Source organism: Heterodontus francisci, chromosome 17 (genome assembly GCF_036365525.1).
Source record: "Heterodontus francisci isolate sHetFra1 chromosome 17, sHetFra1.hap1, whole genome shotgun sequence".
Lineage (NCBI taxonomy): Eukaryota > Metazoa > Chordata > Chondrichthyes > Heterodontiformes > Heterodontidae > Heterodontus > Heterodontus francisci.
In genome coordinates, this window is record NC_090387.1 from 71,165,739 (window position 1) to 71,179,583 (window position 13,845).

Sequence of the window (13,845 nt, forward strand, 5' to 3'; positions counted from 1 at the left end):
AAAGATGTGGAGGAGTACTGCTGGAATTGCTACATGTGACAGGTTGAGGGGAAACCCCAACCTACAGTGAAACCTACACCGGTGTTAGGAGGACCCTCCAGCAGAGGGCTGGTGAAAAGTAAGGGACCACCGCCGAGAACAAAGGGCACAGGCAGGCGCATAACTGGCAAAAGTTTAGGAAGAGAAAAGGGGAAAAAGTAACCAAGAAGGCAGGCTCAGTGAAGTCCAGGAAAAATCTTGGATGAGAACCCCTACTGTCCGGTCAACCAACCCCAAAAAATGTGAAAAAGTTAGACCCCACATCCTCCTATGTAAATGCAGACTCTAGAAGCACCCCAGAGTTGCTATCAGCATTTACAGGAATCTGCAGAGACAAAGAAAGACCTCTAGGGGGCAGAGAAACTGCAAGGGTGATGCCTCACCTAGTCGAAGTGTCACAGGAGAATGCAGTTAAGTTTGCACAAATACCTGCAGGTAGGAGTGTCCCAAAGAACAAAGGGGAAAGTAACAAGATATTGCCTCAAACTGTTCTACTTATCTTTTCTTCTGCTCTTTTCTGTCCCTATTTGCACGTGTGTATCGCGTGTGCATGCTAGCGTGGGCGTGTCATATATCTGTAGGCGTTAATCGCATTAGAGTTTAAAAAGTTGAATACATTTCATCTTTCTTCTTTAAACCAAAGAAAGCCTGTTTGTGCTCATTTCTTTGCCTTATAATTGGAAAGTTGTGAACGAGGATTCACAAAGGGGAACTCTAAACACTGTTTAAAATTAAACCCGGTTACAATAAGATCAGGTGAAGATAATAACAGACCCCGAGATACCGTTCGCACCTGGTCCTAACACTTAAATATACTCAATGATGGAGCACCCACAACCCTCTGGGGTAGATTCACAACCATCAGTAAAGAAGTTTCTCCAAGGCTCAGTCCTAAAAGGATTGATCTATTATCCTGAGACTGGGGAATCTAGATCATGGGGGCAGAAGCAGAGGAAACAACTTCAGTGTCTACCCTGTCAAGCCCCTTTAGAATCTTGTATGTTTCAAAGAACAAAGAACAGTACAGCACAGGAACAGGCCATTCGGCCCTCCAAGCCTGCGCCGATCTTGATGCCTGCCTAAACTAACACCTTCTGCACTTCCGGGGCCCATATCCCTCTATTCCCTTCCTATTCATGTATCTGTCAAGATGTCTCTTAAACATCGCTATCGTATCTGCTTCCACCACCTCCCCTGGCAGCAAGTTCCAGGCACTCACCACCCTCTGTGTAAAGAACTTGCCTCGCACATCCCCTCTAAACTTTGCCCCTCTCACCTTAAACCTATGTCCCCTAGTAACTGACTCTTCCACCCTGGGAAAAAGCTTCTGACTATCCACTCTGTCCATGCCGCTCATAACTTTGTAAACCTCTATCGTGTCACCCCTCCACCTCTGCCGTTCCAGTGAAAATAATCCGAGTTTTTCCAACCTCTCCTCAGAGCTAATGCCCTCCAGACCTGGCAACATCCTGGTAAACCTCTTCTGTATCCTCTCCAAAGCCTCCACGTCCTTCTGGTAGTGTGGCGACCAGAATTGCACGCAATATTCTAAGTGTGGCCTAACTAAGGTTCTGTACAGCTGCAACATGACTTGCCAATTTTTATACTCTATGCCCCAACCGATGAAGGCAAGCATGTCGTATGCCTTCTTGACTACCTTATCCACCTGCGTTGCCACTTTGTGACCTGTGGACCTGTACGCCCAGATCTCTCTGCCTGTCAGTACTCCCAAGGGTTCTGTCATTTACTGTATACCTCCCACCTGCATTAGACCTTCCAAAATGCATTACCTCACATTGGTCCGGATTAAACTCCATCTGCCATTTCTCCGCCCAAGTCTCCAACCGATCTATATCCTGCTGTATCCTCTGACAATCCTCATTGTTATCCGCAACTCCACCAACCTTTGTGTCGTCCGCAAACTTACTGATCAGACCAGCTACATTTTCCTCCAAATCATTTATATATACTACAAACAGCAAAGGTCCCAGCACTGATCCCTGCGGAACACCACTAGTCACATCCCTCCATTCAGAAAGACACCCATCCACTGATACGCTCTATGACAGAGCCAGTTCTGTATCCATCTTGCCAGCTCACCTCTGATCCCGTGTGACTTCACCTTTTGTACCAGTCTGCCATGCGGGACCTTGTCAAAGCTTTACTAAAGTCCATACAGACATCAATCATCTTCCTTCATCAATCATCTTCGTCACTTCCTCAAAAAACTCAAATTAGTAAGACACGACCTCCCCTTCACAAAACCATGCTGTCCCGCGCTAATAAGTTCATTTGTTTCCAAAGGGGAGTAAATCCTGTCCCGAAGAATCCTCTCTAATAATTTCCCTACCACTGACGTAAGGCTCACCGGCCTATAATTTCCTGGATTATCCTTGCTACCCTTCTTAAACAAAGGCACAACATTGGCTATTCTCCAGTCCTCTGGGACCTCACCTGTAGCCAATGAGGATGCAAAGATTTCTGTCAAGGCCCCAGCAATTTCTTCCCTTGCCTCCCTCAGTATTCTGGGGTAGATCCCATCAGGCCCTGGGGACTTATCCACTTTAATGCTTTGCAAGACACCCAACACCTCCTCCTTTTTGATAATGAGATGACTGAGACTATCTGCACTCCCTTCCCTAGGCTCATCATCCACCAAGTCCTTCTGCTTGGTGAATACTGATGCAAAGTACTCATTTAGCACCTCGCCCATTTCCTCTGGCTCCACACATAGATTCCCATCTCTGTCCTCGAGTGGGCCAACCCTTTCCCTGGTTACCCTCTTGCTCTTTATATATGTATAAAAAGCCTTGGGATTTTCCTTAATCCTGTTTGCCAATGACTTTTCATGACCCCTTTTAGCCCTCCTAACTCCTTAAGTTCCTTCCTACTGTCTTTATATTCTTCAAGTGCTTCATCTATTCCTAGCCTTCCAGCCCTTACAAATGCTTCCTTTTTCTTTTTGACTAGGCTCACAATATCCCGTGTTATCCAAGCTTACCGAAACTTCACAAACTTGTCTTTCTTCCTCACAGGAAGATGCTGGTCCTGGATTCTAATCAGCTGACGTCTGAAAGACTCCCACATGTCAGATGTTGATTTACCCTCAAACAGCCGCCCCCAATCTAAATTCTTCAGTTCCTGCCTAATATATTGTTATAATTAGCCTTCCCCCAATTTAGCACCTTCACCCAAGGACTACTCTTTTAAAGTACTTGTGGATAAGGATAACTTATGGAATTATGGTCACTGCTCCCGAAATGCTCCCCCACTTCGACCACCTGGCCGGGCTCATTCCCCAATACCAGGTCCAGAATGATCCCATCCCTAGTTGGACTATCTACATACTGTTTCAAGAAGCCTTCCTGGATGCTGGTCACAAATTCTGCCCCATCCAAGCCCCTAGCACTAAGTGAGTCCCAGTCAATATTGGGGAAGTTAAAATCACCCACCACTACAACCCTGTTACCTTTACATCTTTCCAAAATCTGTCTACATATCTGCTCCTCTACCTCCCGCTGGCTGTTGGGAGGCCTGTAGTAAACCCCCAACATCGTGACTGCACCCTTCCTATTCCTGAGCTCCACCCATATTGCCTCGCTGCATGACCCCTCCGAGGTGTCCTCCCGCAGTACAGCTGTGATATTCTCCTTAACCATTAATGCAACTCCCCCACCCCTTTTACATCCCCCTCTATCCCGCCTGAAGCTTCTAAAGCCTGGAACATTTAGCTGCCAATCCTGCCCTTCCCTCAACCAAGTCTCTGTAATAGCAACATCATATTTTCAAGTACTAATCCAAGCTCTAAATTCATCTGCCTTACCTGTTATACTGTTGTTCAATGAGATCAACTCCTGTTCTTCTAAACTCCAGAGATTATATTCCCAATTTACTCACACTCTCATCCCAGGAATCAATTTAAGGAACCTTCATTGTACTGGCTCCAATGCAGGTATATTCTTCCTTAAATATGGAGACCGAAACTGCACACAATACTCCAGGTGTGGTGGCACCAAAGCCCTGTACATCTGTAGCAAGACTTCCTTCTTCTTTTACTCCAACCCCCTTGCAATAAAGGCAAACAGGCCATGCGTCTTCCTAATTGCTTGCTGTACCTGCATGCTAACTTGGTCTTCCTTGCGCAAGTACACCCAAGTCCCTCTGAACATCAATATTTACAAGTTTCACATCTTTTGAACAATATTCTGCTTTTCTGTTCTTACTATCGAAGTGAATAACCTCACACACCCCCATATTATACTCCACCTGCCACCTTGTTGCCCATTCACTTAAACTGACCATCTCTTCGCAGTCTTTGTGTCCTCTTCACAGCTTACATTCCCACCTACCTTTGGATCGCCAGAAAACTTGGGTATATTACTCTTGGTCTCTTCGTCCAAAAGGAAATTGGATGGGCACTTGAGGGAAATAAACTTTGAGCCACGAGGTTAGTTCAGGGGTGCTGGGGGCGGGGTGGGACTGATTGGATTGCTCTAGAGAACGGGCATGGACCCGATGAACTGAAAGCCTCTTTCTGTGCTGCACTGACTATTAAAAGAGATTGTAAATAGCATAGGTTCTGCAAGGATCCTTGCAGAACTCCATTTAGTTACATCCTACCAACTTGAAAATGCCCCTAATCTCTACTTCCTGTCAGTTAACCAATCCTCTCCATACCAATATATTACCCCCAACTCCATGCACCCTTGTCTTGCGTATTCACCTTGTGTGGCACCTTATGGAATGCCTTTTGGAAATGCAAGTATGCTACATCTACTGGTTCCCCTTTACCTATCCTACTAGTTACATCCTCAAAAAACTCTAATGTCAAACAAGATTTCCCTTTCGTACAACCACACTGACTTTGTCTGATCAAACTATGATTATCTAAGTACATTGTTAAGACTGCCTTAATACTAGGTTCCAGCACCTAATGACTGATGTCAGGCTAACTGGTCTGTAGTTCCCTGCTTTCTCTCTCCCTTCTTTCTTGAATAGTGTTATACTTGCATAATTGTACATCACCTAACTATTAAGGTGTCTTTAATTTTCTAACAATATGGATCCTCCATGTGCTCAAATGAATAGTCTACCTTGACAGCACAATTTTCCCAGACCTTTTGTGTGCACATGAAAATAGCACAACACTATAAAGAGACCTGTATAATAGTTTCTCAATCTGCTTAAAAGTATATCCAGGTGATTTAGGTAAATTTATGACGTGTATGAATATCTTTGTGCCCGCGAAAAAGGAAAAAAGCAGACAGCCTCCAGGTGGACCCGCCTATGCCAAGAGGAGAAATGCAGGAATTGATGGCTATCTGGAGAGTAAACAAGTCATGCCCAATTGTCTCCAACTCCAAAGAATACTGAACTACCTTTAAGTAAATCTTCCACTTGAGACAGTGTTTGCCACAGTTGCTCGGTCTTAACTTAGCACTTAGTTTAGAGATACAGCACTGAAACAGGCCCTTCGCCCCACCGAAACTGTGCCGACCATCAACCACCCATTTATACTAATCCCATCTTCCTACCACATCCCCACCTGACCCTATATTTCCCTACCACCTACCTATACTAGGGGCAATTTATAATGGCCAATTAACCTATCAAACTACAAGTCTTTGGCATGTGGGAGGAAACCGGAGCACCTGGAGGAAACCCACGCAGACACAGGGAGAACTTGCAAACTCCACAGGCAGTACCCAGAATTGAACCCGGGTCGCTGGAGCTGTGAGGCTGCGGTGCTAACCACTGCGCCGCCCTTAGTCAAGGGAACATCTTGAAACAAACTACAGCATCAATCTTAGCAAAACGTAACCACCCTCCCTCCCACCAACCTGTTGATTTGCCAATCTACCATACTGTATCAACTACTACATACTAGCTTTCTCTGTACTATAGCCATGTAGTATTATACAAATTATCAGTTCCAATTGACTGCTGTCTGTTGCATTTAACTAATTACCAGGTACTTTGCTGAGAGACATTTATTCTCATTTAGTTAAAAACACTCAATTTTGCTCAGTTCTGTGGCTGGAGTAGGGAAGAAAGGATTCCACTCTAAAGCTGGGGGTCCCTGGAGCCAGCACATTGAAGCTGTGGACAACTTTTGCATTAAACACCTGTGCATCAGGAGCTTTAGTCAAACACTGCATACTGGGGCAAATAAGCCTCTTCCACTCACTCAGAAAAATCCTATCTTCAAGTGCCCACAGAAAGGAGAGATATTCTAAACTCGTCCCTTGGGTCTCCACTGGTGGAGTTCTTGCCAGCTGATTATGTTGAGAGTCAAATCAGTCACACAATATGCTGTGCATGTTTGACTTATTGCCTGTTAAGGGATTATCAGGTTCTCCAGTATTTCCTCAAATCCTCCTCTCAGAATAGAATCTGTCACAATTTGAGAGGGGAGCCACGTTGAATAGGAGATGCACAGTGGCAAAGTCTGTGCAAGCTCAGGCAGGATACTCAACCCTGCTTTCAAATTGGCTACTTCAACACATTCATAAAGTCTTTGATTTTGTGAATTCCTTGACATATTTTATCACATGATGCAAGATGAAAGCATTTCTTTACCTTTTTAAACTTGCTTTGTTTATTTATTCTCACCTGCAGCTCTTCATACAAGACTTTTATCAATCACTGTTCCATTCAGCTCACATTTCATCCACCTCATTTTACAGGCTTATCAAATTCTTATCCCCACCCCCACTCATAATTTTGATATCCTTAAATTTGATTAATTTGGCTGAACTTCCGAATCCAAGTGGCTAATGTAATTTAGAAACAATAAAGGGAACCCCCCAATACCAATCCTTGGGACAACCATGCAGTAAGCACCAGGTGTTAACTGTGAAATCTAATCATAAATCTCTCAAAACCACACAGGTTTCCTGGCTTCTTCCCGTTTGTTTAAAATTGAAAACCTCTCCTGCACTGCTGGTAGATTACCATACTCCCTAGTGTTTACTCAAATCCTGCTCTCAAGAGGGAGTCTATATTCATGGATAGAAAGATCTCTCACGAACTTTAAAAATATGCTATAAAGCAGGTCCCACGGAATCTCCAAAACAATTCTCCTGGTATCACTAAACAGATGCAACACTGTTTCACAACAGTCCCTAAATTAGTTTCCACACCAAAGAACCACTCTTCCAAGTCTGCATTAGTTCTATTCCTGAATTTACTGTCAAAATAAGGATAAGTACAGTTTTGCGTCATTTCTCTGATTCATTTAGATTAATATTCAGTAACTGCCTCAGAACCATAGCCCAGTACCAACAGCACCAACCCACTTAAAGCAAATATGGTCAATATAATCAGTTAGGCTTCAATTTTTAATTCTTCAGTTGTGTTTGAGAAGGGATGGTTAAATATTCTTTTACCTCTGTCCGTTCCTGCTCCTTTTTCTTTCCCTTCCTCTTGCAATGTTTCCCCAACTCTTTCCCCTCCCTACTGTTCTTTAATTCACCTAGCTTCCCTAACCTTTGCTACTGCCTAATGGGAACTAACTTCAGGCCATTAAAAAGAGAATTTATAAAATAGTGATACGAGAGCGCAAAGGCCCTAATACTTGCTAGAAACGGCACTGCAGGCCATACGGTGTATGAATGGTGCAGATTTTATCGCTGAATTCAGCCATCCATACTTTCTCCATTTTGAAGCAGTTGACCACAAGAACAGAACACTGAGTATATAGTGCCTCAATTTGCTTCAATCACTCCTTTGGGTGCAAGGCAGGAAAAAAAAATCATCTTGCACATCAGTATTTTGTCTAAGTACAGACATTTTACAGCATTGAGTCTCTAGATGAATGCTATTTTAAAATAGTTTGGCAAGGATGAAAAATAGATGAAAGTTGCATTTAGACTGATTTGGTTGTTAATAATTTGTTGATTAATTTTAATTGCTTCCTACTTTTGACATTTGCAGGAGCAGGCCCTGAAAAATTCTCCCAAATCCATAAAGCCACAAAAAAACTCTTAGGAGAGCATCAGCAATCCCAGATGTTACAAAACCCAGTGTAACCTCAAGCTAATTTACAGTAGTTGAAGTCTATTTAAATATTTACAGACAATATACCATGTTTGCCCAAAATAGAGAAACATCCTGCATGTAATTTGATAAGCAAGTTACAGGGGTCAGATTGCACATGGGATATTTTCCACACCACAATTACACAACAGCATCAAAATGTAATCCCTCCATCAACAATGAAAAGCAGGCAATTTTGGTGGGGGAGAAGACACACTTACATGTGGACTATCACGGTGATGTGTTGCTGGGCTACAAACTCTTTTGGAATAACACGTGATAAGACTTGCATTTATATAGCACCTTTCACAACCACAGGACATCCCAAAGCGCTTTATATCCAAAGAAGTACTTTTGAAGTGTAGTCACTGTTGTAATGTAGGAAACAACATGCAATGTTCTGACGATATATTGTACTTTTAGAATATGAGCCTGTGCTGTGACATCAAGTTTTCAAGTATTTATGGAATTAGATGAAGGTTTTATGCGCCAAGAAGCCCCATACAGTGGTATATCCAATGATCCAGGTTCACTTTCATTGCATAATATGCACTAGATTTCAACTGCTCTCTGATCTACTTGCCTTGCAAGCAGAGTGACTGCACCTGCCACTACTGGTGATGCCACACTAGTTCCCGAAAGTGACCGGCAACCACCCTGCATACCAGAACCTCGGACACCAGAGCCGTAGGTCACAATATCCGGCTTCATTCTGCCATAGCCACCAGGAAGCTCCTATGGAAAAATAAAAAAACAAGCTTTTAGTTGGCTGGAACTAAGCTCTGAAGTTACAAATGTGGCTAATTTATAATCTTGAGACAGGAACATACAACATTACCAACTGGCCAATGTTGCACATAGTCAGTGTGATTAGGTACAGGTAGTTATTTGGTATACCTTTCACTGCAATACCAATGTAAAGATTATTTTTTAAGCTGTAGCTTAGAAGTCAAATTGAATAGCCAAGGGTCAAGATGTTGAAACAAGCAAATGGAGTAGTAGATCTGGAAGTCGTGCTTAGTTAACAGTAAGCTTAGCTTTCAAGCCTAGATTCCTCCTCTACAGATAGGTGGTAAAGTCATTTATGTATTGAACTTGCATCAATGATAGAAATATGGATGCAATATAAACAATGCACAGCTCAACAATGCCTTGTACCATTTCCAGTCAAGAAAAGAAAGAACCTGCATGTATATGAACCTGCGTGCATATCCTCAAGGTACCCAAAAGGAGTTTAGTGTCAATAGGTTACTTCTGAAGTGCAGTCATTGTTATGTGGGGCATGCTGCAGTCAAGATCTCACAAACAGCAATCAGATAAGTGAACAAATGATTGGTTTTGATAGTATTAGTTAAGGGATCAATGTTGCCAGAACACAGAGAACTCCACTGCTACTCTTCGATTAGTACTATGGGATCTTTTATATCCACCAGCCAGTAGACGGGGTCATAGCGTCAGAGTCATTACAGCACAGATGGAGGCCATTTGGCCCATCAGGTTCATGCTGGCTCAGTGGAGCAATTCAAATCAGTCCCATTCCCCCACTCTACCTCCCCATAGCCCTGCAAGTTTATTTCCCTCCGGTGCCTTGCAACTTCCTTTTAAAAATCGTTGATTGTCTGTGTTTCCACTACCCTCATAGGTAGTGAGCTCCAGGTCATTATCACTCACTGCATTAAGTTCTGTTCACATCCCCTGTACCTCTTTCCCGAAACCTTAAATCTGTGTCCCCTAGACCTTGTACCATCAGCTAATGGGCTAATGAATCAATACAAACATCCATACACAATTCCAAAGCTTCACACACCATTTGCCTTACCTGCAAAATTCTCCCCCAGCAGAGAGTCACCAGGAACTCTATCTTCTTTATGCACAAGTCCAAGTGCTGAAGGAATTCTGTTGTAGTTTGTTAGACTATAGGCAGACTCTACACGAAGCATTCATTAGGGTCAATGCTAGAAGGGACCACTTTCAAAGTTGGCATTAGCTGCACCCCACTACATCATCCAGTATACAGACTGGTTTAAAAAAAAAACAGCAGCACTATTAAATGCAAGTAATTCTGCAACTTACCCAAGTGGTCATTCCTCTGGAGGAGAATCGAGCCATGTTATCTTCAAAGTCAATTCCACCCACACCAATTACATCCATCTGGTCAGCAGGGTTATTAAGGGTGCTAGAAAATGCCAAGGCAACACAAATCATCTTAGAAAAGTAATGCTACAATAATTTGCAACTGCAATGAATGGGGCACATTTGTTAAGGGTGGGTTCAATTCGTTTAACTGTACAATCAAATAGAAAAAGTGTTAGTTTATAATAGTAGTTTACCCTCAGAGTTTGGTATGCAACAGCTGCTCCACATAAAAGACTAGTTAACAAAATTGAGGCTCGTAGAATAGGATGGCCAGTGTCAGCTTGGATAAAAAAAAATTAGCTTCAAGACAGAACAGCAAGTAGTGGTAAATGGCTATTTTCCAACCGGAGAATATTAGACAGTGGTGTTCCCCAAGGGTCAGTGCTGGGGCCACTGTTTTTAAATTGATATAAATATGACCTGAATATCAGAATACAGAGTAACATTTCAAAATTTTCAGATATCATCAAACTTGGTGAAGTGGCAAACAGTGAGCATGAGACCAATCAACTGCAACAGAACATAGATAGGCTAGCAGAATGAGCAGACAAGTGGCAAATGGAATTTAATAGAAAAGTGTGAGGTGATGCATTTTGGCAGAAGGGATTGAGAGGCCATATAGACTTAATGGCACAGTTCTAAAGAGTGTGCAAGGACAGAGGGACCTGGAGATGCATTTGGATAGATCTTTGAAGGCTGCAGAAAACATTGAGAGTAGTTAGCAAAGCATATGGGATCTTGGGCTTCATAAATAGAAGCATATAGAGTACAAAAGCAGGGAAGTTTTGTTGAACCTTTATAAAGCACTGGTTAGGCCTCAGATTTGGTCACTACATTTCAGGAAGGATCAGAGGGTCCTCGAGGGGGTGCAGAGGAGTTTTACCAGAATGGTTCCAGGGATGAGAGATTTTAGCTACAAATGTTAGTTTAGTTTTTTTTTAAAGTTTAGTTTAGAGATTGGAGTTAGGTTGGAGAAGCTGGGGTTATTCTCCCTGGAGCAGTGGAGATTGCACGGAGATTTGATAGAGGTGTACAAGATTATGACAGGTTTGGACAAGAAAAACTTCCCATTAGCTGATGGTAAAAAAACTAGGAAACACAAATTTAAGGTTTTGGGCAAGAGATGCAGAGGGGTGTGAGGAAGAACTTAAATGCTGCAAGTGGTAATGACCTAGATTGTATTGGCTACAGGGGTGGTGGAAACACAGGAGACAATGATTTCAAAAATAATTTGCATGGGCACTTGAAGGAAGTAAACTTACAGGACTACAGAGATAAAGTGAGGAATTGACTGACTGGATTGCTCTACAAAAGAGCCAGCAAAGAGACTCGATAGGTCGAATGGCCTTCTTCTGTGCCATAAAATGGCAGACTGCACAGCCAATCCCTGGGTACTTTTACACTGGTTTATGTAAAACCCTTTGTAAATGGTTCCGATTATACTGGCAAGCAACTGTGTATGATTAATTGTGGCTAAGCAACACTACAGCCTACACTTGCAGAGACATCAAACTTTAGTAGTGGTCTTCCTCCAACAGGACAGCAGTTGTCCACTGCATTAACAGTCAGCTAGACATCAGGATTGACATTCCATGAGACAGAAAAACCTTATGGCAGCATGGCTATACAGTCACTTGTCAAATTTTACAATGGACCTCCCTAGAGCCATGAGCATGGAGAAAATGCTACGTGCGAGATATCCAGCTGTAAATCAGCCGTGCTAGACACCAATTTGTCCCAAAAGTAAATGGATTAAAAACACGTATTCAGGTCTATTCAAGTTTTGGATGACCTAGTACTTTCTTCAGCTCAACATCTCCAAAACTGTTCAACATCCACCAGAAGCTCAGTGCCTCTGACACTGATTCAGTTCCCTTCTCCAGCTGTTCACTCAGCTAAATTTGAAAATGGGCAACCTCTGTCCTGTGCTTGAAATGCTACATTCAGCATTACCAACACACCTTTTTTCCACCTTCAAAACATTGTTTGGCTACATCACTACTTCAGCCATAGCACTGCTGGAACAATTCACACCTCTTTCAGTTCTATTCACTGTTATGAAAGTGCTTGGGTTTTGTGAAATATATTGGAGGATTCACATTTTTGAAAGATTGAAGAAATGTTAAACTTTGGGTTTTCAAAGGGGGTCATGTAAAGGCCACCTGACTTTGAAAAACAATCCCTAGAATTTTTTATTTTCTTTTTTAAAAAGGGGGCTTTGAGAGGTCTTGGGGAAAACAAGCCTTTCCGTGAAACCACTGGACTTCCAGCTCAAGAACCAGAACTTTGGACACTTGGAGAAGTTGTTTACAAAGAAGTGACAGGTCAAGATTGATGGAGGTCAACCCTCCTGTTGGTTTTGCTTTTGAATTGTTTCGAGTTGGGATTGAACTGTATAAAAAAAAAAGGGAGAGAACTTCCAAGGAGAGAAAACCACAACCCAGCTCAGCTTTCCAGCACCTCTCAAAGACCCAGAGAAGTCCAGTGTCAACTCATCTCATGTCTTTGAAAAAAAAAGCCTGCTAAATTGATTCTCAACATTGCCTGAAAAGAACTGTTCCAAAAAGATCCCAGTGACCCATCTGTGTGTACTCGGAGGCCAGACTGGATGCCAGTTTTGGAACACAACACATCTCATCTGCTGTATTCAGCCCAAGTGTTTTTTGTCTGTAATGGAGCTCTAAAAACAAATATCCCTTTATTTTTTCCAGTTAACCGGTGTATATGTGTATGTGAGTGAGACTGTGAGGGGCTAAGTTTAAAAGGGAATTTTCATATTTCAATCTGTGTGTTTGCTTTATTAATGATTAATACTTTTATAATAAACTGATAATTTTTTAAAGAAACCTGGTTGGTGTGGTTTATTCTGGGATAAAAACAGAGTCTATGATTGACTGTACCATTCAGTGGGAAAAAATTTAAAATGTTGCGTCCCATGGAGAAGTGGAACTAGAATAAACAGTTCACTCCTCCCACCTCATTTGCCAGCCTCCTGAGCTCTACGTGACATCAATTTCAACTTCCTGTTCCCATAGCTTAATCATACCAAGTCACAAACAGGCATCACCATTACTATTCTGGGGAATAGGCAGCCATGAAGAACACCAATTTTAAAACCCATGTCCTCAAATTGCTCTTACTTCTGAGATCTTCTTGAACTCTAAATCTCTTGTACATGTTCTGCAAATTAGAATTTGCTGTGTTTCTATCTCCTACCCAACTTTCAGTGGAACAGCCAACATCTCAGACGCTCAACTTCTTCCTGCGTTTCTTCTCCCTCGCCTTGAAAAGCCTCAAAAAAAAAAGTACCTGACTGAATCATTGGTCCCACCCAATTCTACCTCCTGCTCAATGCACAGAATGCCTTCTGAAAGGGGAAGCATTTAGTTACTAGAAATGCACTAATTTAAAAAAAAAACATTGATATAGCACCTTTCACATCCTCGGGACATCCCATAGCATTTCAGAACCAAAGAAGTACTTTTTGAAATGCTGTCATGGTTGTGTCTGCAAACATGCTGACCAATTTGCACACAAGATGCTACAAACAACAATGACCCATTAATCTGTTTTTAAGTAGTGTTGGTAAATAATTACATGCTGGCCAAGAGATCAGGAGAACTCTCCTGCTCT

General features: G+C 42.4%; 1 protein-coding gene across 4 annotated transcripts in view; it reads right to left on the bottom strand.

Annotated features, from left to right (window-relative positions):
* Positions 1-13,845, bottom strand: part of mbtps1 (membrane-bound transcription factor peptidase, site 1) — a 181,022-nt gene that overhangs the window by 58,979 nt on the left and 108,198 nt on the right. For all 4 annotated transcript variants that reach the window (XM_068049631.1, XM_068049632.1, XM_068049629.1 and 1 more), the window contains exons 9-10: positions 10,150-10,252; positions 8,660-8,811 (exon numbers count right to left, since the gene is read on the bottom strand). In XM_068049631.1, the coding sequence (XP_067905732.1) occupies positions 8,660-8,811; positions 10,150-10,252 (255 nt within the window). The remainder of the gene's footprint in view (positions 1-8,659; positions 8,812-10,149; positions 10,253-13,845) is intronic.